Source organism: Camelus ferus, chromosome 13, assembly GCF_009834535.1.
Source record: "Camelus ferus isolate YT-003-E chromosome 13, BCGSAC_Cfer_1.0, whole genome shotgun sequence".
In the NCBI taxonomy this organism is placed as follows: Eukaryota; Metazoa; Chordata; class Mammalia; order Artiodactyla; family Camelidae; genus Camelus; species Camelus ferus.
The window spans coordinates 17,558,387-17,584,377 of record NC_045708.1 but is presented as its reverse complement, the minus strand read 5'-3'; the positions used below and the strand labels follow the sequence as shown (position 1 = coordinate 17,584,377).

Genomic DNA, 25,991 nt, shown 5'->3' with positions numbered 1-25,991 from the left:
AATGCTGGGGAGGGTGTGGAAAAAGAGAACGCTTCTGCACTGTTGGTGGGAATGAAAATTGGTGCAGCCACTTTGAATAACAGTATGACAGTTCCTTAAAAACTAAAAATAGAGTTACTATATGATCTAGCAATCTCACTCCTTGGCATATATCTGGAGAAAACTCTAATTTGAAAAGATATATGTACCCCAATGTTCATAGCAGCACTGTTTACAATAGCCAAGATGTGAAAGCAACCTAAATGTCTATCAACAGATGATTGGATAAAGAAGATGTGGACGTATATATAATGGAACACTACTCAGCTATAAAGAATAATGAAATACTGCCATCTTCAGCAACATGGATGGATCTAAAGGTTATCATACCAAGTAAATCAGACAAAGAAAGACAAATACAGTATGATGTAACTTATTTGTGGAACCTTAAAAAATGATACAAATGAACTTATTTATAAACCAGAAATAGATTCACAGACATAGAAATGAATTATGGTTACCAAAAGGGAAAAGGTTGGGGAGGGATAAATTAGGAGTTTGGAATTAGCAGATACAAACTACTGTATAAAAAATAAACAAACAAGAAGGTCCTACTGTATAGCATAGGCAACCATATTCAATATCTTAACCTATAATGGAAAAGAATCTGGAAAATAATACACACACATATATATATCTGAATCACTTTGCTGTACACCAGAAACTAACACAACATTGTAAATTGACTATACTTCAATTTTTTAAAAAAGTCTATTTAAAGAAAAATGTTTAAATAGTATCCCTGGAATGCTGATATGGCCAAATTTGTGAAGGTAATTCTCGAATGCTGAAATTTGGCCACTTTTGTGGGTAGACAGTCCTACCTAGTTTAAATCCCAAGAGCTATGCATTCCAGGCCACATGGCACTGGAGCCCTTGGTTCATGTCCCTAACCTGAGCCTCCCATTTGTGAAATAAGGACTCACTTACAGAGCTGTTGTGAGGATCATGGAAAATCAATGGTAATGTAAGGAGCCAAGGGCCTGGCACAGAAGAGCCCACCCTGCATTACTATGGCATGAGGGTAGAGTGAATTGTAGGTTGGCAGTCAGCGATTTGGGTTTAGCCTTTATGCCAGGCTTTTTGAAAAACTTTTTTACTGTAGTGTAATCTACATCCAGAAAAGTGCAAATATCATAAGGGTATCCCTCAAAGACTTCTGACACGCCCCAGTAACCAGCACCAGGAACTCCTTTGTGTCCTGTCCCAGGGTGACCACTAATCTGACTTCTAACAGCATCAATCAGTTTTGCCTCCTTCTGTCCTTTATATACGTGGAATCCTACCGGAGGTCTGCTCTTGTGTGCTTGGCTTGTTTTACTCAACATTGTAACTGTGAGGTTCATCCATATTGTTGAGTATCTCTGTAGATTGTTCATTTTCATGGGGGGACAGCACTGAATTAATTGTGCTTAGGTTTAATTTATAAAGGCAACTCAGTGACAACATGGAGAGGTCAATGTCATTGAAAGGAAACTTTAATGTTCCTCACAGTTGCCCTGGAAGTGAGAGGCACGGCATGAAAGTTTATCACATGCAGGGACCAGGCAGCAGAGAGAGTGGAACTAACACTATGCCTTTAGGACTATGGTGGCAGGAGAGTAAAGTAGGGATGTCCCCTATTGAGTGGGAGTGAAAACACATACGTTACAGTATGTGGTTGGGGGCTTCGTAATATGAGTTTTGCATGCCCATGAAAGCTGAGTTATGAGAGAGAGAGGTAGACAGCTTTGGCCACTAGTTTGGCCCTGTAATAAATGAGTGCCAAGTAGACAAATACAAAATCTGAGAAAACACAGAACAGGCTTCCATTGGGTGAATACAGCACAACTTATTTATCCATTATCACTGAGTGTTTGGGTTGTTTCTGGTTTGGAGCTATTACATTCTAGCACATTCTTGGACTCTTTTTTTGAACATATAAATGTGCTTCTGTTGAGTACATGCCTAGAAGTGGAACTGTGGGATCGTACATTATTCATACAACCCACTTTAGTGGATACTACGTTTTCCATTGTGGTTTGTGCAGTAGAACCTGAGAGTTCTCCAACACTCCATCATTTCCTTTAAAAAAAATTTAGCTACTTAGATATCAAACTTATTGTTTTAATTTTAATTATCCTGATGACTAATTAAGTGGAGCATTTTTCATATGCTTTTTAGCATTTGAATACCTTCTCTTGTGAAATGTCTGTTCGAGTTCTTTTGCCCATTTTTCTGTTTTGTGTTATTTTTCTTACTGATTTCTAGGAATTCTTTATATGTGCTGGATATAGACCCTTTGTCAGATAAATGTATTGTAAATGTCTTCTCCCATTTTGTGGGTTGTTTTTCACTTTCTTAATGATGTCTTTTGATGAACAGAAGTTCTTAATTTTTATTTAGTCCAATTTATCATTGCTCCCTCTATGTTTAGCTCTTCTGTGTCCTGTTTAAGAAATCTGTGTTGGGAGGCAGGGTATAGCTCAAGTGGTAGAGTGCATGCTTAGCATGCATGAGGTCCTGGGTTCAGTTCCCAGTACCTCCTCTAAAACTAAACCTGATTACCCCCCCCAATAATCTTTTTAAAATCATAAAAAAGAAATCCTTGCCTACTGCAAGGTGAAATAGATGTCTTCCAAGGGCTGCATAATAGTTTAAAGTGAAGCCCTGGGGTTGCCTTAAAGGAGAGGACAGGGACATATGTTCAAGGGAGTGGGTGGGCAGAGGAGATGGATCTGATAGCCAAGCTGTACTCTATTTTGCCCTGATAGAAATAAAACCTTTGTCTTTAATTGCTTAGTGAAGAAACTCAGGACTCTGAGATGTTAAGTGCCCAGGGTCACAATGTCAGTGAAGAACTGAGACTTGAACTTCTGTTTTTTTTTTTTAATTGGGTTTGTTTAATTAATTAATTAATTAATTAATTAGTTAAAATGGAGATACCAAGGATTGAACCCAGAACCTCGTACATGCCAAGCATACACTCTACCATTTGGCTATTGAACTTCCCCCTTGAACTTCTTTAAATCCCTCCTTCCCCACCTACATGCCTGCATGGCTTTGTGGGAAAATGACAGGGAAAAGTACCACCTGTGGAGGGGACAATTGTTGTCCTGATGGCCTTTCCTGAGAGCATCTCTATGGATGCAAATGGTCCTTTTTGTCCCCAGTGACCTCTGCAGCCTGATGCTCAAAAGTGACCACCTCTGCTTTGTCATTTCTAGGGTCCGCTACCAGGTACTCACCAACCTTGGGGCACTCAGCTTCTCCGTGATCATGGGCATGGTATTTGGTCTCCTGACAGGTCAGTGTGAGACGAACCTTCCTCTGCTGCTGTCCAGGGTGCAGGGCACGGGTCCAGAGGGCACCTTCCCCATGGCTGGATGAGGATGTGCCCATTCCCTTCCCCATGAACCCACTCCCTCAGTTCCAGCCAAATGAAGCAAAGGGCTCAGACCATGATTAAAGAATAACTGAGCACAAACACACAAAACTTCATAATTGAAAAGGCACTCAGAGGTCACCTGTGGTGACATTGCAGCTTCTTGAGCCCAAGGCTGAAGATTTCACCAAATTTTGTACAGAAGACCAAGGAAACCCTTATGCCACAAAGCCTACCTCTTACTCCCTAAGGACACCTATAATACTATTTTGTTCAGCAAATATTTTTTCAATATCTGCTATGAGCTAGGCACTGTTCTTAGGCACTAGGGACAGAGCAGTGAACAAACCAAATTCCCTGACCTCATGGAGTTGACATTCTAGCTGGGAAGGGAGCTTTTACAATAAACAGACAAATATACACTATGTCAGATGGTGATAAGTGCTATGAAGAGAAATAAATCAGGGTAGGGGAACACAGAGTCATTGTGAGGGTGGGGGGGCACTCTTTTAGAAGGGTGGTAAGGGAAGACCTATCGAGAAAGTTGACCTGTACAGAAGGACTCGAATGCAAAGAAGGAGGGAGATATACCATGTATTTATTTGGGAGAAGAACATTCCATGAAGGGGGGACAGCAAGTGCAAAGGTACTGAAGTAGGAACATGCTTTGCATGTTTGGGGAACAGCAAGGATGTCAGTGCAGCTGATGTAGATGGAATGATGGGGAGAGTGGCTGGGGTTGAGGACAGTGAACAAGGAGCCAGATCATTCTGAGAGATGGGAAGCCATTAGAGATGTGTGAACAGGACTGCAGTATGTTTTTGCTTCTGTAATGTGGCAGAGCAGCAAAGAATCTTGGGGAGATACCAGTTTGCCAGTCTTACTCATACGCTAGCTGAAAATAGGCATTCTGTCCAGATCTGTTCACTGTTACTCTAAAAGAAAACAGCTTTCACTGGTTAGACTCATATATTGTGTCCCTAAGCAGGAAGTGAATTCCAAATAAGAGACAAAATAGCGTAAATAGACACTTGGGAGTTGTGTAACCTTGGGCATGTCATTTCCCTCTCCCTGGGAATTGGCTGGCTTCTCCGTAAAATGAAAGGACTGTGGTAACTAATCATTTGGCGTCCTTTCAGCTCTAAAATATGTATGAAGGTACTTTCTGGAGTTACCTGGCTAATTTTAGAGAGTGAGATTGGCTAGAATTGGTTTAATGTACCAATTGGCCTCAGCTTTTGACAGAGTCTGGGGTGACTAATTAAGTGCAGATGAGAAAAACATCTCCTGCCATTAGCTTACATTCTGCTCATGACGGCAGTGAAGCCCTGAGTAGGGTTGCTAGATTTAGCAAGTGAAAGTACAGGGCACTCATTTTTTGAATTCAATATTAACTGAGCATCCTTTATTTTATCTGGAAATTCTATACCTGGATTCTCCCACCATTCATCACTGTCACCGGTGTGGACAAAGTGACACTGATCTGCACTGTCTTGTAAAGCACCTGGGAGGGCTACTTACGTGTCACTGAGGTCAAGAAGGAGAATAGAGGAAAGACACTCCTCTCATTCCTTCAGGAGTTGAGACCAGTGAGCTTTCCTTTTTACATGTTGCTTTCTACCTGAGTGAACCGGTGACTAAAAAGAACTTGGACAATAGAAGGGGAAAGAGGCCTCCAAGCAGCTAAGGTGGCACCCAACTGACCCCCTAAAGCCAAGCTTTTACTTGTCGAAAGACCCTCTTCTGTGGAGCTTGACTATATGCACTTAATTTAAGAAACACTCTTATCAAGCATGGTTATGGGGTTTCCCAGTTGAGGCAGATTAGAAACGGCAGATTAGAAACAGCAGATTAGAGGTGGATAAGTTTCTGGAGGTAAGGCAGGCTGGTAGAAGTCAGACATGAAAGCAGAGAGCCTAACAGGAGAAAAGAAATTCTTAAAACCAGACACAAGAACATGAGAAGCCTGGGCCGCTGGAGAGGAGGCCAATAACCCGCAGCAGCTGTGGCCCTTCTCCGTGGGATACAGCGCATTTCATACATGCGTGTTCCTAGCAATAGTTCTAATTAAAAAAAAGAAAAAGTCCAAATGTGTTCAGCGTGGTCTCATAAGACAAAAAAATATAATATATTTTAGATGGATTTTCATCAGTGATGAGTAAACCTCAGCTCTCTGGAAAATGTCTGTAGGCGATGGAGATCACTGCTGAGTAATTGTAGCTAAATGAGGTGTGCTGACAGCATTCTACATGCCAACATCAGTAAAAGGCCTGCATTCTAAGAGGAAAATATGAAAAAGCACATGCCTACTCTTGTTAGTCTTACTGTTTAACTCATTGGGACTGATCATCATTAAAAGTACACAGATCAATCTATCAGTGGCATTTCCCTGCTTCACGTGAAAGGTAAGCCCTAGTTTATGTACTGGAAATTCGGCAGATTTTGAGCAGCTGGGGGAAGGCGTAGGGGCCCAGCTCTCGGAGCAGAGGCGGGATGGGTGGAAGGAATAGGCAGAAAAGCAAGTTGTTAAGTTGCAACTACTTTCCCAACAAGCAGAACTGTGAGCTGAGGTCACTGGGACTTTATTGGAGCCAGTGAAGTTGGACCTACAAGGGGCACCTAATTTGAGTCGCTTGCTCTCCATGGTAGCTCTTGCGTTTTAAATGGACCGGTTTTTAAGTGGGGCGGTTCTATTCTGTCTCTGCAAGCGTCAGATCCATGACTCTCCGTGTAATCTAAACCCTTTGGATGAAATTGCTCTTGCCAGTTCCTTTTAAAAGATGTCTATAGAGTTAATTAAGCTGGTCCAGGAAGGACAGTGCTTCAGTTTGTCTATCTCCTGCTTGTGGAAGATAAAAGGATTTCTGTTGAGATAGCATAGTTGATGTATGACATTTGGATTAATTTTGAGATAATTGTTTAACATTTAATTATGAATTTTAACAGGTTTTATCTTAAGCTTCAAAATATGGAAACCACCTTATGTGGCTAACTATTTTAATGGCCGACCTTTCTGGACGGTAAGATTTTTCACCTATTAATGTCATAGGTTTTGAGTGAATGAACTTAAAAAGATACCTGAGTATATATGTTAACTTGGTGTTTATGAGAGTAAAGTAAAAACAAATGAAAATGAAGTATTGGAAGAGAAGCAAATCCATGGTGTATGTGTGTGTGTGCATGTGTGTGCGTGTATGTGTTTGTGGCAGGTGGGGGGTTAGTAAAGGTTCCCATTTCCCTGATGCCTCAAAATCACTGATGGTCAGGGATGCGGGAACGGTCACTGGCCACATGCCTCCTCCTCATCTGGAGTCATCAAAACAGGCAAATAATTTGACGTGAAATTGATAGAAGCCTGCAGTGCAGGGGGTAGAAGGACCGCAGGGTCAGCGAATCCAATCTCCTCACTTGATGGACCTGAGTGGAGCCATGACTGTCCAAGTTCTGACAGGGAGTGAGTGGCAGAGCTGAATAAATTATAGCTGGTGGACATGAGAAAACTTGCAGAATCGGGGTCTGGGGACATTTAGTCAAGGGACATAAAGCTCAAACTACTCAGTGGCTGCTGAGAGTCTGTGACATTGCAGTGTTTGTTGTCATGCCTGGGCTAGAAGGAAGGTCAGAGCTCATGCCCTGAGACCCCACTGTCTTCCTCCCTTTGACCTACATCATGGTTCACAAAGCACTCAGATGGCTGTCACCTTAGGTAATCTTCCAACTGATGCTGAGGTTGGCTGAGCAAGCAGGGACTGGTACTGCCAAGCTATAAATGGGAATTGGGGGTCGACAGAGGGCAGGCTGATACCACCATTATACCTTCATGAGTGGCAGAGACAAGACCAGGAAGCAGGCCTTCTGAATCCCAGGCCAATCCTTCTCCATCCAGCAGACCAAGACACTGACCACTAAAGGGCCAGAGAACCAGCCTTACTAGGGGCCTTGGTTTTTGTGTTTGTAGGGGTGAAACAGAGGGACTCTATAGAGGAAACCTGCCTCTGCCCCTTTTCCTTCATCTCTGTGCTCTCTCTCCTCCTCTTCCTTGTCTTCGTCTTGAAACAGCTTTCTGGAGGTATACTTGACAGTGAACTGCACGTATTTAAAGTATACAATTTGATATATTTAAACACACTTATACACCTATGGAAAACATGACCCCAATCAAGGTAAGATTATATCAATCACCACCAAACAGTTCCTCCTGCCTCTTTGAAACTGCTCCCTCCTGACTCCACCCAGTTCCATCCCCAGGCAACCACTGACCTGCTTTCTTTCCTATGGATTAGCTTACATTTTCTGTAGTTTTATATAATTGGAACCGCATGGCATGCACTCTTCGTCTGGCTTTTTTCACTCAGCGTAATTATCCTGGGAGTCATCCATGCCGCCTCATGTAATCTGCCTCACCTTGCACCCGCTTCTCCCCACAGCCAGTCTCTCCCAGTCCCCTGCAAGTGTCCCTGCCCCGTTAGCAGAAGCAGGGTAATCTAGTGAAAGGACTCAGAAAACTGGTTTAATCCATCCATTCATTTCACAAGTATTTACTGAGCAACTATCATACACCAAGCACTCTGCTGATTAACCAGAGAGACTACAAATAGGACAAATATCCAGCTCAATTATTTGAGTTGCAGTAAATACTTGCTGAATAAATGAAGGAACTCTGAGGAACCCCACCTAACACTAGCCCCTGCAGCAGCAGGTGACATGGACTGAGTGTGTCCCTGGAACAAGAAGACCTTGATTCTAGTCCCTATTCTGCAAGGTGTGATGTAGGGTCCCTTGACCTTTCTTGCTAGTAAAGAATAGTAAACTTTAATCTACCTCACTGGGTTATTTTGAAGATCAAATGAAGTAATGATGTCTGTTACTACATTCTGTAAAAAGCACATGAATGTGAAAGTTTATTACTAAGGGTTGAGGCAACCATGGAGGAATTTGCCAGTCTAACAGCTATTGGGTATTCCAAGCCTACTGTTCCCGGTTTTGTGCTGGATGCTTTTCAATGTTACCTGACTGTATCCTCCCCAAAACCCTGCATAAGAGTAAGTATCCTGATCAGAAGATGAAGAGTAACTTGTCCAAAATGACAGAGCTAGTAAATGGAACAGGAGGAATTTGAATTGGCGTCTCTTTGGCTCCAAAGATGGCCTGTGTGTATGTGTTGTGGGAAGCTACTGGAGATTGTTTATTTCTCCCCTAATCTTCAATTTATTTTTTTACAGTTGAGTAGAACCATTTATTCAGCAGTAAAACACTTTGAGCTTGCATTTGAAAAGCCAAATATCCATTAAAGAGGCAAGAATACAAACTTCCAAAGCTGATAAATCCGGGGGTGATTTTTTTTTTTTTTTTGTAAACTATCCCGAAAGACATCTTAAACATTATTGAATGCCCTTTTTGTATGCTATAGAACCAGACTGCTGGAGGTTGGAAGGGACATTCTTTTAGTGCCAGACCATGCTGAGCACTTCCTGGGATGGGGGCACTCAGCACTCCCCAAGGGCACCCATCTCATCCTTGGATGAGTCTATTAAGATATACTTATATATTCACTAATTAATTCCATAATATAATATCTAATATGTGACAGGCATAGTATGAAGAGCTGGAAAGACGAACCTAAATAAAATATAGTTCTAGGTGTTAAGGTGCTGCATATACTAATCCTTTATCTTCTGGTAAATGATCCTAATCCAGATGCTGATTTACAAAAATCTGATTTATAACCAAATTTTCATATATCTTCTGCCTTCACTAAGGGAATAAAGTCTTTCAACTTTTAATTTCAATTTAATAAACCATGGATTTTACTTCATGCTTTCCAAGGCACAAGGACCCACTAACATCCACACACTAAAATTAATTCCACAGCTCACCTTTCTGAAGAAAGGAACTTTTTTTGCCAGTCTCCTGTGGACAAGCCCCTGTTCTGAGTATTGTGTGGGGGTATGAACAAAGAAACTAGGGCTCTAGTCACCTGCACTGGATCTTCATCTGTGCACAGCGTTAGCTATTAAGTACTAGAAAGGTAATCCTGGCAGTAGCTGCTAGAAGAATTGGAAGAGGGAGAAGTCATGATTTGGGGAGGTCAGGGAGAATGGAACTTGGAGTTGTACTGGATTTGGTTAAGTGACAGGAAGTGAAAGACATGCCAAGAAAGGGGAGGACTATGAGCAAGAACAGGAGAAGCATGAAGCAGCTGGCTCAGGGCGAGGTGAAGAGGATGAACGGTGGGCAGAGCCTCTTGCATCATCCTTCAGGCAACTGGTTCCCAAGGTTTAAGGGGGGAAATGGTGCCATAAAATGAATGTTTTAGGGGCGAGGAGCATGATGGGATTACGCATGTGGGATGGATTCTGAAATGATGCCAGTATACTCAAGGTCCTCTATTGCTTTCTGAACAAGTATTCGCAGGTTATTATTTTTTTTAAATTACTGTATTGCCAAGAAATATAAATACTACTGTTTTGACACAAAAACATGACAAAATATGTTGAGTTCCTCTTGCTGTTTTATGCAAAACAGCATAGTCTTGTCACCCCTGCTTCTGATTTAAAGTAAATGTTCTAGACACACAGAAAGTGTCCAACAAATGCTCATTCAACCAAAATGAGGAGAGATGGTTTTTAAACCAAAGCAGGAAAACAGATCAGGGGCCTGTTGAGTCCTTCTCTCTTGGAGAGGCCCAGTGAAAAGAGGCTTGTCTGGGAGGCAGCTCTAAATTGAGTCCTAGTTCACCCACCACGGGCTGGTGCCCTCAGGCAAGTCACTTCTGGGGGGCAGAGGAGGGTTCAGTTTCTTCATTGGTAAAATGAGACCACATTTGCCATCCTGGAGTCAGACTGATCTGGGCTCTACCACCTCTAGTTCTATGATCTCCCAGAGCTTCAGTCTCCTCATCTCCGAAATGGAGATAATAATATCTCACTAGGTTGTTGTAAGGATTTAAAGGAGATAACATGTGTGAAATGTTAGCACACTGATCCACAGGGAACACCCCATAAATGCTGGCTGCTCTGATTTCCAGTGCTAGAATTCTGTGATCCAGAGCTACTCCGCATGCTGTGATGCTGTGTGGCAGGGTGTGAGATGGTACAACCACAGAAATGGGGAGCTATTCATTTAGTTTGCAGAAGAGAAGACCCAAAGGAGACCTAAGAACAATCTTCAAACACTTAAAAGACTGTCATGTAAAGGAAGGAAAATATTTCTTTCTAGGCTTCTCCAAAGAACTTAACTAGGTCCAGTGGGTGATGTGTATGAACTGCTAACAATCTGAACCGTCTGCAAAATGGAATGAACTACTTCATATAGTTGTGAGTTTCTTGTCACTGGAGGTGTTCAAACCAAAGCCAGGTGATTATCAATGATCCATCCAAGAGATCTTCCAATTCAGAGTTTATAAAAGAACTTTTAAGGCCTTTGTGATGAAACAACATTTTAGGCAACATAAGTTTCAAGTGATCAAGCCAGAATCAATGTGTGTACAATTTTAAGAGTATAAGGGTTCATCTGTAATAAAAATGTTTGCTTTACTTTTACAGTCTCCGTATTTGGCTGCTGGATATTAAGCAAAGCATCCAAGAAAAAACAAGGCCTGTTTGAGAACAAGACAACTTTTCTCACTGTTGCGCATTTTTTGTGTGTGTGACAAATACTTGTTAAGCAAAGTCTCCTTATGTACAGTGAAACATGGACAGAGATAGATTTGATATTAAAAATAAAAGACTAAAAACTTAAGTGACAATTTTATAATAATTTTAAATAATTGTTTGATTTCCTTAAAGACGATGCTATGAACATTTTCTTGGGTGCAGACACATAATTAAGGTTTTGGTTCACCTGTATTGACAATTCTTAGATTCTTTCTTGTACTTAATAAAGTATGTTACCTGGTTAACTTGTTTACATCAGCAGAGCAGGTGACATAAAATTGGGAAAAATTAAGAACTCACTTATATTTAGTCCTTGCAGACATTATGCTTTCATTCCAGTGGTTTTATGAAGTAGTTCTTATTCCCTGAGCACATCTTGAATTTAACTGTGGGGAAGACATTCGGGGTCAACGGTGGAGACATACTGCCTCAAGATTTAAAAACTAGTTTGGTGGGGGGAGGGTACAGCTCAGTGGTAGAGTGTGTGCTTAGCATGCATGAGGTCCTGTGTTCAATCCCCAGCACCTCCATTAAATAAAGTCTCTTAAAAAAAAATAGTCTATGACTTTGAAGAAATCATTCAAATTTCCATGATCTGGATTCCGTTATCTGTAAAAAGAGAAGGTGGACGGAGAAGGTGGACTTCAACCCCTAAGATCGCCTCCAAGTCTCACATCCTATGTATCTAAAAACTCACCGTGACTGATCTGCTGTGAGATGACAGCCACACGGTCGTTCTCTTGAGCAGCTGATGACCAGACAATATTCAGAGCCAGGGAGAAATATACGCTGGGAGAAAACTACGGCCGACACAGAAAGATGTACCACAATTTAAGTCATCTGAGAGGTATTTTGTGTTTAATGAACAGCTAATTATAGCAAGTTTTATGAGAGAAAACATTTCAAGCTGTAGTTCTAAAGAACATGGATCCCATAGTTAGCTGGTTCATTAAAAAAAAAAAAGAAATCCCCTTTTGCCAAAGTGGGGAGCCTGAGGGATAACAGAGTTCCAGAGAGGAACAGACTGTAAGAATTCCCAGTAGTTAATGCTTGTAATTGTAACTGACCTTGTTGGTCTATTTTGAGCTTAGTGGTTATATAATGAAACATGGAATCCAACTTGTCTTCAAGCCAACAACAAAAGAATTAGTCACTTGGGTGAAGACCAGTGTCATGTCCCTGTCCTTTTCCTCTTTCCTTCAATGGTGGCTGTGGAGTGATGGTCAGCGTCCCACCAGGACCAGGTGTCACAGCTGAATTACTACTTCCTCCCCTCCTCCCCTCCTCGGTGGCACTGAAGGGACACTTTTGAGGAGACTGGTGGCTGGATCGTGGGGCTTCTCTCTTTCCACGTGTTCACTTGGGAGACACTCAATAGCTACTTATACTGACGTGTTTACAGAATTTCTGGCAAAACCACATAAACCAAACACGAAGTATATAGAGAAAGAATTCTGACCACTGAATAGTTTTTAAAAACAGTATGTTTATATTTCACTTAATTATCTGACACAGAAGAGGCCACATTTAAATAAACACATTAAGTCTTCAGAGCGCTTTAATTGCAGCTTTGGACCTTAGATATGACAAATACTTACATCATTTCTTTTGTGATTCATTTTTATTTTCACAAACTATACCATGATAAAACTTAATAAAAATTGCTCACATGAAATATTTTTCTTTAACATTTCACAAGTTAATCAAATGCAGACCGCAGTAAGATTTTTTTGGTGGTGGTTGTTTAAACAGGGCGTTCTCATGATTTTAGTATTACACAAATTTAAGTCTCAACTACACTCAGAAATAAGTTTAGAAAATGGCATTACAAAAGACTGGGAGTGAGTAGTAAAAAAAACCCTATGCAGGGCTGCTATGTAGTAATAAATCAGATGTTTTCACTGCCATAAGTCTTCAGTGCGGCCAAACTTAAAAACGAGTCCTCTGTGAATAAAATAAAAAACAACACGTGACTAGCTGAGTTTGGGAAAAGAAAGACTATGTGAGATTTAGGATCGTGGGAAACTAGCAACAGAGAATAATTGATGAGTTGTATGAAAAAAACCATGAGATGTATTAGAACAGAAACTGACTACTCTAAAGTAGTAAAATTCTTCCACTGTGCTCAAATGTGCTGTTTACCACCAGCGTCCCTGCATCCTTAACTTCTGAGTTTGGAGACATATACCACTCTTTAAAAGTTGACTAATGTTTAGCATGTAACCATTATATGCCTGATTTTATCAAATTCATTCAACAAACCTTTTTAGAGTGTCAAGGTGCTAGGTGGTGATGCTAGGGCTATAAAGACAAAGAGGATACAGTCCCTGCTCACGTTCTGGATGACACTATGTGGTCAGTATCAGGAGAGGGGCATATATACCAAATGTTTGGGGGCAGAGAACAAATGGAATTTATTTTGCCTGAACAAAATAGGAAAGGGTTTGCAGAAGTGGTAGTATTACACCAACTTTGAAAGGTAAGCAGGAATTTGAAAGGGAGGCTGGTAGGAACAGGAGCTAATGGGATAATGAAGGAAGATATTTCAGGGAGAGGAAACAGGAAAGTAAAAGGCAAAGAGGAATAAAAGACCACAGGGCCACAGGAAAAGCCCGGGAGACTGATGTCAGGAAATGTCTCCACAGAGCTTACACTCTAGTTTAAGAGCACAGAGGGCAATTACATGCACTAGGAGACACACACACACACACACACACACACACCTCGATGTAGGTATCTGAGATGTAGCAGAGCAGGGAAGAGTCTGATACGGCTAGATTGCAGTTTAAGAGACAAGGAGGATAAGGAATGGAGGTGGCCAGGACTTGGTAAGCCAACTGACCAGGGTGGCAAATTGCCCACAGGGGCCTTAGGTGCCTTAGACAAGTTAAGGGGGCAGATGCCAGCCTGTGATCTACTAAAGGGGGCAACTGGTACTCAGTCCCAGGCAATGTGTGGAATGGAACTATGTGGACATGCATCCTCCTTTTAAATAAACAATTTAGCTTCAACTGATTGTTGCTGAGCAGGGCCCAGGGTTGTCAGATCCTCCAGTTTCTCAAGAAAAGCTAAAAATTCAATTTTTTGGGTAAAATCTCTTGACTTTTTAATGTCAGCTCAATAAAACAAAAAATACTGTGTAGTCTAAATAAAACAGAACTGTGGGCAGAATCTGGCTGGATGGCCACTAGTGATGATTTCTTCTGCAGACAGCTTGGAGTTTTGAGCTATTTTAAGATGGGAAATGACAGGATGGGAGCTATGTTTTAGAAAGAAAACTGACACAGAAAAACCGAATCTGAGAGAGTATCAGTCAAGGCAGTGAACTGCTCAGGAAGGGACAAGGATGACGGAACATAAACAATGGAAGTGAACAAGAAGAGAACACGTTTAAGACAACTGAAAAGCAGATTTATCAGGGCTGCAACGTAGGGGGGTGACTGCAAGGGAGAAATTGAAGAGAGAAGTAGACACCTTCAATGGCATAGCTGGTTTTCATTTTGTTTTCTCATCTGTTTTCCAATTTCCAGTGTATACTCAAGGTTAAGCCTGCAATTATAATGGTCTATTTAAAACAGGTTTCACAGGCCTAAGGTAAACACTTGAGTGTTTTTTTGATGAAAACAAAAATGCAACCAGGAAGTTGTCTATACCCTATCTTGGAAGTGTTATTACTTTATCTTTACAAAGGACTTCATAGGCCTCCAAAACGTGATTTGACCTCTGCTTTTCCAGGTAATATCAAATCTACTGCTGCAGAAAGAAAAACCAAAGTGGGTTATTAGGGGCCCCTATTCTTCAGATAGCTTAAAAGAGATATGGTAACTTCAGTACACTAGTCACCAGATGTGTAAACTGTCATCTCAAGAGTTTCTTGGGCAAGAGCCAGTCCCTCCTACCTTTGCACTGACATATGTTTTTGATTTCTGAAACAGTCATTTCTAAGCTGTTGGTGAGAATTGTTCTTTTATAAATCAAAAAGGTAGGCAATCTGCTACAAGTATTCTGATAATGGTGTCTATTAGTTGAATTTGATTTCAATTTGCTTATAGTATTTTCACAAAACCAAATTAATTTTTGGACTTAATAGGTACAATAGTAATAAATGAGAAATTAGCCTAGCTTGTTGCATATAAAAGTAATTTATAACTAATTTGAGACAATGACAAGTCAATGATTGGTTTTCCAAGGTTTTGTGAAATGTGGTAACTGCTGTATGAACTTATGTGTTTCTTCCCTCACTGAAAAAGGTAACATTTTTCCATAAATCTGCTCTTCTCAATCCTGTTAATCCCTTCTGTGACAGAGTAACTTCTCTGCCAAAAACAGGATCTCAAGGTGGAACTTACTTTATCCTCTATCCCTGACAGAGTAAATAATGATTAAATTATTTCAATCATTATGTACTACATACAGAAGGCTGCTGTCTGCCCTTCCCTGGCCGATTCTCAGTAAATTCTCTCCCCACCACTCCATCCTGATGCTTTTCTTACCCCTGTCTCTGACCCTGTTATACTACTTTCCTTTGGCTGAAGTTGTGAGGCACTGAATTCCCCCAAGCACCTCTAACCCTGTGGAGATTCTGGAGTAATGAGCTCAGAATGCCTGGTCCTTCTTTAAAGATGTTTAAGCCTCAGCACTGCAGCTTGAAAGGAAAAGAAATCCTAAATATCAACACTGTCCCTCTCATAAACACATGCTACATCACCCTACAAAACAACTTACTAAACTTACATAAACTGGGGAGCGAGGTTTGTTCACTTTGTATTTTTCAAGTACAGTGTTGTATTCTTAAAAAAAAAAAAAGGGAGAAGGAGGGAAACAGAACTAATACTAAGCAACTGGTTGAAGACTCAGCAAAAGGAGAAAATTGTTCACTGAATTTATCCCAAATTCCAAATTTCATCGTCATAATAGCTGGAGACTCATCTTTGAAGTCAGAGAGCCTGAATTTCAGCCACATGATCTCAAACATGATCTCTGTCTGTTTCTCACATATAAAGTGGGGATAATAGTGGAGCTACCTTCAGAGTTGTTTTGGGGATTAACTGAGAGAGTCCATGAAACGCACTAAGAACGATTCCTTGTACATAGAAAGTGCTCAATAAACTTTGGTCATTTTTATTTCTGCATAGAAATCAATGGTTTAATGTTAAAAAAAAAAACTCTGGATTTTCCCCACTAGTTTCAGGACACAAGGTATGCCCCCAAAAGGCTGTGTATCTTGCCACATCTAAGTTCATATTTTTCTTATTTCCAAACTGATTTTATAAAACTTGCAAAAATGCTTTGTGGTGGAATGGATTAACAACTGCTGACTATCATTAGAGGGCAACTATTGTGTTTCACCAGTGGTTTAAGTAGATAAGAGGTGTCTATTTCCTTTTAGGAGGTTTAGGAGGTAGGCGGGAAGGGGCAGGGAAGGGAAAGCCCTAGAATAGACTGTCCTAGAATATACAACAGGTTTTTTTAAAAAAATCTTTTTTTGGATTAAGGACATCTTTGAAAATTTGATGAAAGCCAAGACTCTCTTCCCAGAAATGAGCAGAAAAACTAACGTCTCTCATACAGAAATGTCTGGTGGTTGCCAGCCTTCAGAAGCCTACCCATGGAATGGAAGTTAAGAACTCCTGATGCACAGGATAAAGAGAAGTCTTTTTTGTTCTTGTTTTTTTTTGTGGCAGGGGGAGGTGAAGTGGGAAGCTAATGATAGGGGAAAGGGCAGGCTCTACGAATGAACATTAGAAAAGATTAGTGATAAAAGTGTTAAGGTTTTTAGGGGTCTCAGTAACCTTTTAATTTGTCATTGCATCTGAAGGATAAAAAAATGTCAGGGCTTTTCCTCCACAGCTCAAATATCATACACAAGTTCTAGTGACACCAAGGGTAGAAACAACCATAAAATGCATCCAGAAACAAAATTTTTAAAAGAAATGGTTTTAAGGAGGCTTTCATTAAAAGCAACTGTTAAGGATTCAGATTTAAAATGAACATTGTCACTGTTATGTAACTAACTCTACACGAATCACAGTTCTTCATTAAAGGGAAGGTGATAGCAATTAAAAAGAATTAATGTATGTTCCCAAGGTTGGCAGCGAACTAACTCATATATTAAAAATACATTTCTTGGTCTCATTTTTCATATTTTATGACAAGACATGGGGGAGGGGCATTAGAGAGGGGCAAATTAAGCAACTAAATATAGTAAATGACATAAACTATTATTTAAAAAAAGAAAAAAGATAGGATTAAAAATGCAATACAAACTTACCCAAAAAAGATGAAGGCATTTTGGAAAAATACAGCAATTCCAGGGTATACTATGGCTTTTTCTGTAAAAGTAATTGTAATATTTAGAGGTTTATGGTCTCAAAACATTCAATTTCTGATAAACTGGTGAACATCAGTTTTCCTGCCCAACATAATTGATTTTTCTGGTAACTATGGTTGGTTTGAGTATTAAATGACATAATACATACGACAGAGTATAGTATTTTTGCTGTGATAAGCAGTCAATTTTACCCAGAACATTAAATGGATTTCATATTTTTCTGGGGTCCCTCAAGGCAAAATTTCAGCCAAGGACCCAAGAACAGGTCTTTTCCTAGCTTGCCTTAAACTGGTCTTATATAGCAGACACAGATTAAGTGTTAATTTACTTTTCCATCTAAAAGAAGATGATATATTATCAGGGAAGCTTATTTAGTTCAATAAACTTCAATTCTAGGATGTTTGAGCTCTGTCTGAATATTATTCAGCAAGTAAAAACTTGCCAAATAACTCCACAACATATGTATTCCGCTTTTGAGGTTTCTGGAAGTCAAAGAGAAACAAAGTATGGAGCTGTGTCCCATTGTTTCCCCAGCTCTAGATTAGGAGGAAAAATACAGAAGAAAGGAATACTAAAACCATACCAAACAAACAAAACAAATACAGATGGGGGAAGGGAGTTCCCAGGCACAAATGCAGTACTTGTAATTGGCCAAACTACAGAAAAGCAGCTTTATTTTAAAAAACAAACAACAAAAAAACCCAACTTTAATGCAAAAGTTCAGTATCACATTGATATAAAATGTAAACTGTGCTTTCTCTTACCTCTAGCAACATACCCTCCAAAGAGAATCCACATAGATGCAATCAGAGAGCCAAAGGCCAACATGAAACCGATGAACAGCCAAATTCGAGCACCTGAGGAGAAATAACATTATACCAGAACTGTTCCTCCTGTGGCAACAGTCAGTTCAATTAACTTTTCAAAAAAGAAGGCAGAATCCAAACATTAAAAATGTGCAGTCTCCATTAAAGTCTACAGAGGAACAGCGGAAAAGGTGTGCTGATTACCATCAGGGCAGACGTGGGCTTTCTTCCTGTTGGCTGGTCTGTACAGTGTAAGTGCCTCTGTTCATGCTCCTCAGCTGTGCACACTGAGAAAAACTTTACTCACCCTGCCTGTAGAAATCTCACAAAATATGTTTCACCATATTCAGAAACTCATTCTCCAAATATTTTTAGAAATTGTGCTCCCAAGTTTAAACTCCTCCACGAGAACTTTCAAACAATAACAGGTAGACTTAACAAAAAACACACATTCAGCACTAGGTGAATCTAAACACTACCATATTTCACTTCCTGGCAAGTCAGGTAGTAAAGTAAACTCAAATTTATTGTGGCTGGTACTTAGGACTAAGTTGCATTAATATTATGTTAACAGAGAAGACAATCAACTTACTCATAGATCCCATTTACATAAGATTTGTAAAGATTTGCTATAAAATAAATGGCGTTATTAGATTGCCTAAAATGAATTCTAAGATAAGTGTGTTTAATTTAGCACAAATACATTTCAATAAAAACACTTCCTTGCTCAATAAAGCACAGCAAATACACATAAATTCCTAATTCCACACCTAAAACAAAAAATAGTTCTGAAATAATAAGCTGTTACTCAGAGATGTGATATTAAAACAAAAACAACTAGCTCTGGACCCCCAGAGCTGTGCGAGCTAACAGATTTTATTTACGGATGTGATGGCCATATTCTGTTTGCTCTTAGCTTTAGTTGTTATTGGCTGATTACTGCCAACACTAACTGCTAACAGTCATCTCTTCATCCAGAGTTTATAAGGTTGTGGTCTATCAGTATTTCTGTATCTCCTCTACTTAAGTCCATCTACGAAGAGAGTGAACCAGAGAAGTCTGAAAGCACAGACCAGAGCTGAATACTGAAGTTTCTCCTGTTTCATTAGGGAAAAAAAAGTCACCTGAAATATGCCTATATCCAGGTTTATTTTTGTATGGACGTAATATTTTAAGTTTACCACTTAAACTGCTTAATATCTGTCCCCTCAAATGTCTGATTAAATTGGACTCTACAGGAAGCTGTGTTACACGCACCCCGTATTCTGCCTACCATGGGTACAAGGCCACGGGGTCCAGGGGACATGAGTTCCTTAGTTGAAAAGGACAGGCCTGATTGACACGAAGCACTAAAATTCTATTATTCTACTTAGTTCTGCAATATTAAAAGAGTTCTGGAGGTTGTTTGCACAACAAAGTGAATGTACCTACTACTGAACTGTACACTTAAAAGTAAGTTAAGATGGTGAATTTTACATTGTGTATTTTAAAACACACCAGAAAACTATGATTCCAAGCTATTTCAAAATGCTAATTCAATCAAATAAGGTTGGCAAAAAAGGGAAGAAAATAATTTACATGGTATAGCTTCATGTACCATAGACTCTTATTTTGCACATGCATTTTTTATTACATGCTGTTCTTTACTGTACACTATATACTTTTCTAGCTACATATTATTGCACACAGTTTTATACTCAAAACCGTGTAGTCTGCACTATTCAGCAAACTGTGACCAAATGTGACTTTTACCTTAGGCCTTGGAACCTATAACCTCTACTCAGATACACCTCCATCCTATCCCTGATCTGAAAGAGTTAGACAAGTAGCCCTTCCATGTATAATTCTCATTTTAAGGGTGTGTAGTGAGATGTCATTTGCACCTATTTACCTGTTTGACCCAGGCAGCCTTCACTGTAACTATCACCTCGGACTTGTCCATTCGATACTGCATTAATCCTGTAGGAATACAGTAAAACCAAGAGATCAGGGTCTCTGACTCTAAGAGGAAACTATCCATGACATCAAATTACCAGGAACAGTAAGCTAGAGTCTGCAAATATAAGCAAAGTCTTCATGAGTCTTGAGTAATGGATTCATAAGGCCTAAAGCAAGTCCCTTCAACAGGATACCTTGTAAAACAATGGTTATAGTACCCAGACCAGCAAAGTCAGCGTCACCTGGGGACTCTTTAGGAAGAAAATTCCCCAGCTCCACCCCAAGTTTACTGAAGCATAAACTCTGGTTATGGTGCTCAGCAATCTGAACTTTAACAAATCAATCCTTCAGGTGATTCTGATGCTTCTTAAAATTTGAGAGTGAAATTCCCCAAACTATATATTGCTAAAATTGGAACAATCTTTAGCTTGGTCTTATCTAGTTTTCCATTTGTACACATTAGACATATTCAGCATGAAGAGATTCAAGTGGTAAAATCTTGTTTCTTTCAATCCCCAATACTCATTCCAAACATAAGTCTTTTGCTGACTTTCACATAATACCACACTAAGTTGAGATAGTCTTGCTTTCTTTAGAGGTATCCTCTGGGAAGGGGAGGGTATCGATCAGTAGTACAGTGTGTGTTTAGCATTCATGAGATCCTGGGTTCACTGGGACCTCCACTTAAAAAACAAACAAATAAATAAATAGAAGTATCCTCTGAAAAATTTTAAATGTCATGGGAAGATGTTCACAATTTAACATGTTAAGAAGTTTGAAAACTATCTGTGTGTGTACGTATATATATGGATATAATTATATATATTAAATGAGTGTGTGATATATATATATACATACATATATAGTATGCATGTCTACCATTAGAATGTAAGCTTTATGAAAGCAAGGGCTGTGTCTATCTCATTTCCCATTTTTACTCTCAGTGTGTAGCACAGGGCTTGGCTGTAGTAGGTGCTCAAAAATGTGCTGAATACATGAACCTCAATTTTTTCACAAGAATATGAAGACTTAATTTATTCATTCAAATCTAAGCTTTAGAATAATTACTTTCATAATAATTTTCAGTGATCTCTATATTAAATTACTTGGTGCATAAAATAAATACTTTTTAAAACAAGCTTCACATTTTGAAACAATGCAGACATCCTTGGGTCAATGGCTCATGGCTTTTGTTTTTCTTGCTGAGCCACCTGAACACACTTCACAGCCCTCTGTTGGGCAGCCGTGACCCTGCCCCCTCAGTCTTCACTAATAGGCACATTTCCGAATGCACAATCTCTTTTTGTTCTCTGGCATTACTAGTTTTATACGTAATCTCAAACTTATAGAAAAGTCACAAATATAGTTCAAATAAATTTGTTTTCCTGAAACATCTGAAAGTTGCCAACATGATGCCCCGTAACTCCAGAAACTTCTGTGTATTTCCTACAAACACGACAGTTCTACAGATCAAGATCAGGAAATTAACGATGATCCATTACCATTATCTAGTCATCAGACCTCATTCAAGTTCCCAGGTTGTCCCAATAATGCTCTAAATAGCAAAAGCATCCTCTCCAGACCATAAGACACATTTTGCTCTCCTGTCTCTTTAGTGTCCTCAGTCTGGAACAGCTCCTCACTCCTCTCTGGCTTTTATGACCTTGATCCCTTACTCTAGCCATACTGGTCTCCTTGCCACTGAGCCTTAGTTACTTGCTCTTTGTCTGTCTGCAATGATCCTTTCTTATATATCTCCATGATCAGCTCCCTCATTTCCTCAAGTCTTTACTTAAAAATCACCTCCTTCCTTGACTCCATGACTTAGTAAGGCGTGCCTTGACTAACGCATGGTTTCTGAACTAAAAGTAAAGTTATAAACAGCACAGAAATAAAAGGACAGCTGAGAGAGGCTGGGAGATAGAGGTGGAATCAGATATGGAAGGAAGAACAGGAAAGAGGATTGTTGCTTCTCTTAATAAGTTCTTTCTATGATTTGACTTTTCAACCCTGTCTGATATGTTAATTTGGTAACACTTGAAAAATTTAACTCTACTCAACTATATGTAAAAAGCTTTTATTTTGTGACAATGTATGCAAGTCCTGTCACTAACAATGACACTTACATTAGGAAGGCTATGGTTGCTATAACACCACAGGCGTGGTAGGAGTGGTTGAAGTCTTCCATGCTGGGATAAATGACAGCTGCATCTATGATAATCCACCAGCCTGTAAAAAACTAAAACAAACGAGAAAGGAGAAATTACAGTAGTTTCATATCTTACTGGCTAAAAAGAAAGCACAGTATCTAAGTAAAGAGACCCCTTCTAATAAAGTCCAAAATTTTCTTAAATGTTGCAGCAGTTTCCTGCCTATAACTGGCACATGGCTTAATAGCTGATGAAATATTAGATACCCTAAAGTGCCACAGCAATTGTTATTTGTTAGTAGGAACTTCTTTTCTAAGTCTCCTGCAGTCATTATTTTATACTGTCCTATTCAATACTGTAATCTAATTTTGTAATCTAATTACAATGTAATCTAATATTATAATCTAATTTCCTGAACTAGAAATAATTTACAATATCTCATGGCAGGAGAAAGGAAAAAAGTTATTCAGACTCCAATTGACAGGAGGAGTGGCCTGTTGCTGATATATTGTAAGCCTCCAGAAAAATATTACTACTGCAAATGAAAAAAAAAATATTCAAAATACTATGGGAGAATACTTATTGTTGACAGAATTTCAGCGATCCTCTCAGTGTGAAATAAGTAACAGCTCTGCAGCACTGCTTTTCCTTGAGGAACCATAGTGCAGCCTACAGATGGTTTCAGTTGTGACAACCTGAATTTCAATTCAATTCAATTTCAACACCAAATTATAATTCATCTCAATTGAATTTGGTTCTGGATATTATCACGGGCAAATATACAATGAAAGACATTAAAACTACACAAATATTTTTCATAACCTGAGCCGAAACTTAAAATAAGATGATATTATTCAAATTCTGGTAAGTAGCTTAGAAGGTTTGGAAAGTAACCCCCTTCCCTTCACCCACTTCCAACTCTGACCTAGTTATCTCTGCAAACTACCATCTTCAGGAAGTTATTTAAAAATAACTATTTTAGGCTAATCAAATTATTTTTATCAGGTTATGGACAGATCTATACTAATGACATTTTACTGGCTAGCACAAGTACTCTTTTACTTTTTCTTTTTTTACCCTTAGTTCAAAATATTCAAGGTATTTTCTTCACAGATTAAAATTTAAAGCTTTTTTTTTTTTGGCTCTTTGTAAGAACAGAATTTCTACAGCAGTTTTATATTCTGACATTACTTTGGAAAAATGTAGGATAATTATTTTTCACAGATTATAACTATCAGAGACTAGGCAAAGAGGATATACTTAAACTTGGATTTTTGTTTGCTTACTTAAAATTCACTCTTTAGAGTATATGACATTAGAGCACAAAACAACAAACATCAGATGCCTTGAAGGATTTATAATGTAAATAAGAATTTTCTACTTCTAAACAGTATGTTCATTAATGAATTCATTCTTTCTTTTTTTTAATGAGATTGAGAAGTTAACCCTGGATTATGTAGAAATGCAATCATATCTCTTGAATGGTTTTGACCTGATTTTTCTTGAACACTTCTTGGTAACTTAATGTACTCATTAAGAGGAGGCATAATCCTTATAATGAATAAATGTATAAAATATACTGTCTTGTATATTATACTATTTTTTTCATGCAGTTAAAGAAAAACAATCTACTAATCAAATTTCAAGCCATAATGTCAACACTTTAAGTGGAATAACTCAACACCCTCATAAGTAAAATATCAGCATTTATTATTAAAAATTCAGTGGTCAAAGATAAAACAGTACATCTTAAAGACATCATACAGAATTCAAAATACATAAAACAAACACCGAAAAAATGAAGGTCCAGATTATCAATGACACTTACCAGAACACCAGCAGCAATGGAAGCAATAGTATTGCGCTTTTCCCCCCAATCAACGCACTCAGAGCATCTCAAGCCTTCTAGAAATCCAGACATTTTTTTCAGGTCACTTAAAAAAAAACAACAAACACACAAAAGCAACTAAATAAAGTACTTCTATCTACTTGCTTCAAACCTGACTTATGTTTCTAGAAAAGCAATTAACAGTTCAGGAATAATTCAATAAAAGTGAAGTTACAAATACTTTATTGGGCTACATTTACTTCAGAATATTTGACTGAGTTTTTTATGAAATTCCACATAACTTTGGAAAATAAGACTTGGATTCATTTAGGTTTCTTTTTTTTAATTTAAAAGATGGTTTTGGTATATTTTAAGTACAATAAGCAAAACTGGGCATCCAAATATTGAAAAAAATTTGTAATGATTATTATTTTCATTCCAAACTAAATTATAGTATGATTTAGATATTTATAGTCCAGGAGCACTAACATAGTGGACAAATGATAAACTTTGGCTCCGAGTTAAAGCATGCACTCAGATGAAAAATATTTCTCTTAGCAATTTACACATTTTATCATAGAACATGTTTCTTCACACTCAGATTAAGAAATTAAACACTGCACTGCAGGTCTTCTACCCATGTCTTTTCACTTCATTATTTTTCCTCCTCCAAGCCTGCTTTTCGGTGTCATTGCTATATAAAGAACACCTACTCCATTTTAATAATCTCTATCTCTGATTATAACACGTTTTCAGGCCAAAAGAAAGCATAAAATTGAAGTCAATATTAATTCACACCAAAATAAAAATCCACTGCTAAATTACCATAGGTAAATTACCACTGACGACAATCACATAAAACACTCCTTTGGGCTGGGGGCTCTGCAGACCCAATCATTTAATCTCTATTTCAAAACATCAAAAAGCCTGCATTAAGTGTAACTTGTTAATAATCAAGCAAACACTCAAACTCCTACAGCGAATCTTAACAAGTCCATGAAGCCAGTAATCATGGGTGGCTAAAACAGAGCAATGAATCCAGTTGTAACCTACCTTTTAAAAGTTAAATATTAAAAACTGTTATTATAATCATTGCTAAGTCTTTAGGACAAGTCTAATTTTGAAAATTCACTCGTTTTATTCTTCCCTGGGAGGAACAGCAATTCAGTGTGTTACTTTCGGTTTACCCCAATGACCCCGCCCCGAATCTATTTTTCCTGGATTTATTACTTGCACACTCATGCCCAAACAGCCTCCTCCAGACTCCAGGGATTTTAGGTGCAGAGAGTGGACGGGATTGGGAAGATGTGGGAACTAGTTGTAGCTCAGCCACCTCCCTCGCCGAAGGAACCAGCCGGCTTACACGCCCTTCCGGGGGTGACAGTTTCTCCAGCTCTTAAGTGAAGGGGCATGGTGATTTTCGGGGATCCTGTGTCCGCCAGGGGAGGGACGCTGTCCCGCGGCCTGGCGGAGTGTGGACGCGGTGTCCCCATCCCGTAGCCAGCGGGACGCGGGGTCAGCAGGAAGTGGCCAGAAAGGCTCCAGCAAGGCACAGCCTGAGCCCGCAGCTTCCCAGAGGGTGGACATAAAGACCCAGTCAGCATCCTCCGGGCAGACAGTCCCGGGTCCGAGCCTCATCTGGCCTACGGCGGTTCCTCCCCTTTCCCCACTCCCACCTGGCACTTACGTCCAGCCCGACCGGTGCAGTCGGTCCGGAGCCTGGTGTCGCGCCGCGCGGGATCCCTTCACTTTCCCAGTTCCAGCGAAGAAAACAAAACAGCCACAGGCCACCGGATACCCGGATGGAGCAGCACCGCCCCGAGGCTCCGTCGCGCATGCGGAGACGCGGCAGAGGGAGGGCGCGGGGAGAGAGGAGGACG

At 39.4% G+C, this 25,991-nt stretch overlaps 2 protein-coding genes across 3 annotated transcripts in view; one reads left to right on the top strand and one right to left on the bottom strand.

The window, feature by feature from the left end:
• RHCE (Rh blood group CcEe antigens) overlaps positions 1–11,095 on the top strand; it is a 32,638-nt gene extending 21,543 nt beyond the window's left edge. The window contains exons 8-10 of the mRNA XM_032495519.1: positions 3,246–3,325; positions 6,350–6,423; positions 10,948–11,095. Of these exons, the coding sequence (XP_032351410.1) occupies positions 3,246–3,325; positions 6,350–6,423; positions 10,948–10,974 (181 nt within the window). The 3' untranslated portion in view covers positions 10,975–11,095. The remainder of the gene's footprint in view (positions 1–3,245; positions 3,326–6,349; positions 6,424–10,947) is intronic.
• A 1,429-nt stretch (positions 11,096–12,524) lies between these two features.
• Positions 12,525–25,942, bottom strand: TMEM50A (transmembrane protein 50A). Of its 2 annotated transcripts, none has more exons than XM_014563308.2 (7): positions 25,788–25,942; positions 24,112–24,217; positions 22,260–22,372; positions 20,087–20,154; positions 18,154–18,246; positions 17,330–17,390; positions 12,525–13,002 (listed from the first exon to the last, which is right to left on the bottom strand). In XM_014563308.2, the coding sequence occupies exons 2-7, from the start codon at positions 24,202–24,204 to the stop codon at positions 12,957–12,959; spliced, it is 474 nt and encodes a 157-aa protein (XP_014418794.1). In that variant the 5' UTR covers positions 24,205–24,217; positions 25,788–25,942; the 3' UTR covers positions 12,525–12,956. The 2 variants fall into 2 exon arrangements, with proteins under 2 accessions (XP_014418794.1, XP_006189570.1); XM_006189508.3 differs by having other exon boundaries at positions 25,799–25,933.
• Between the last annotated feature and the right edge of the window lie 49 nt (positions 25,943–25,991).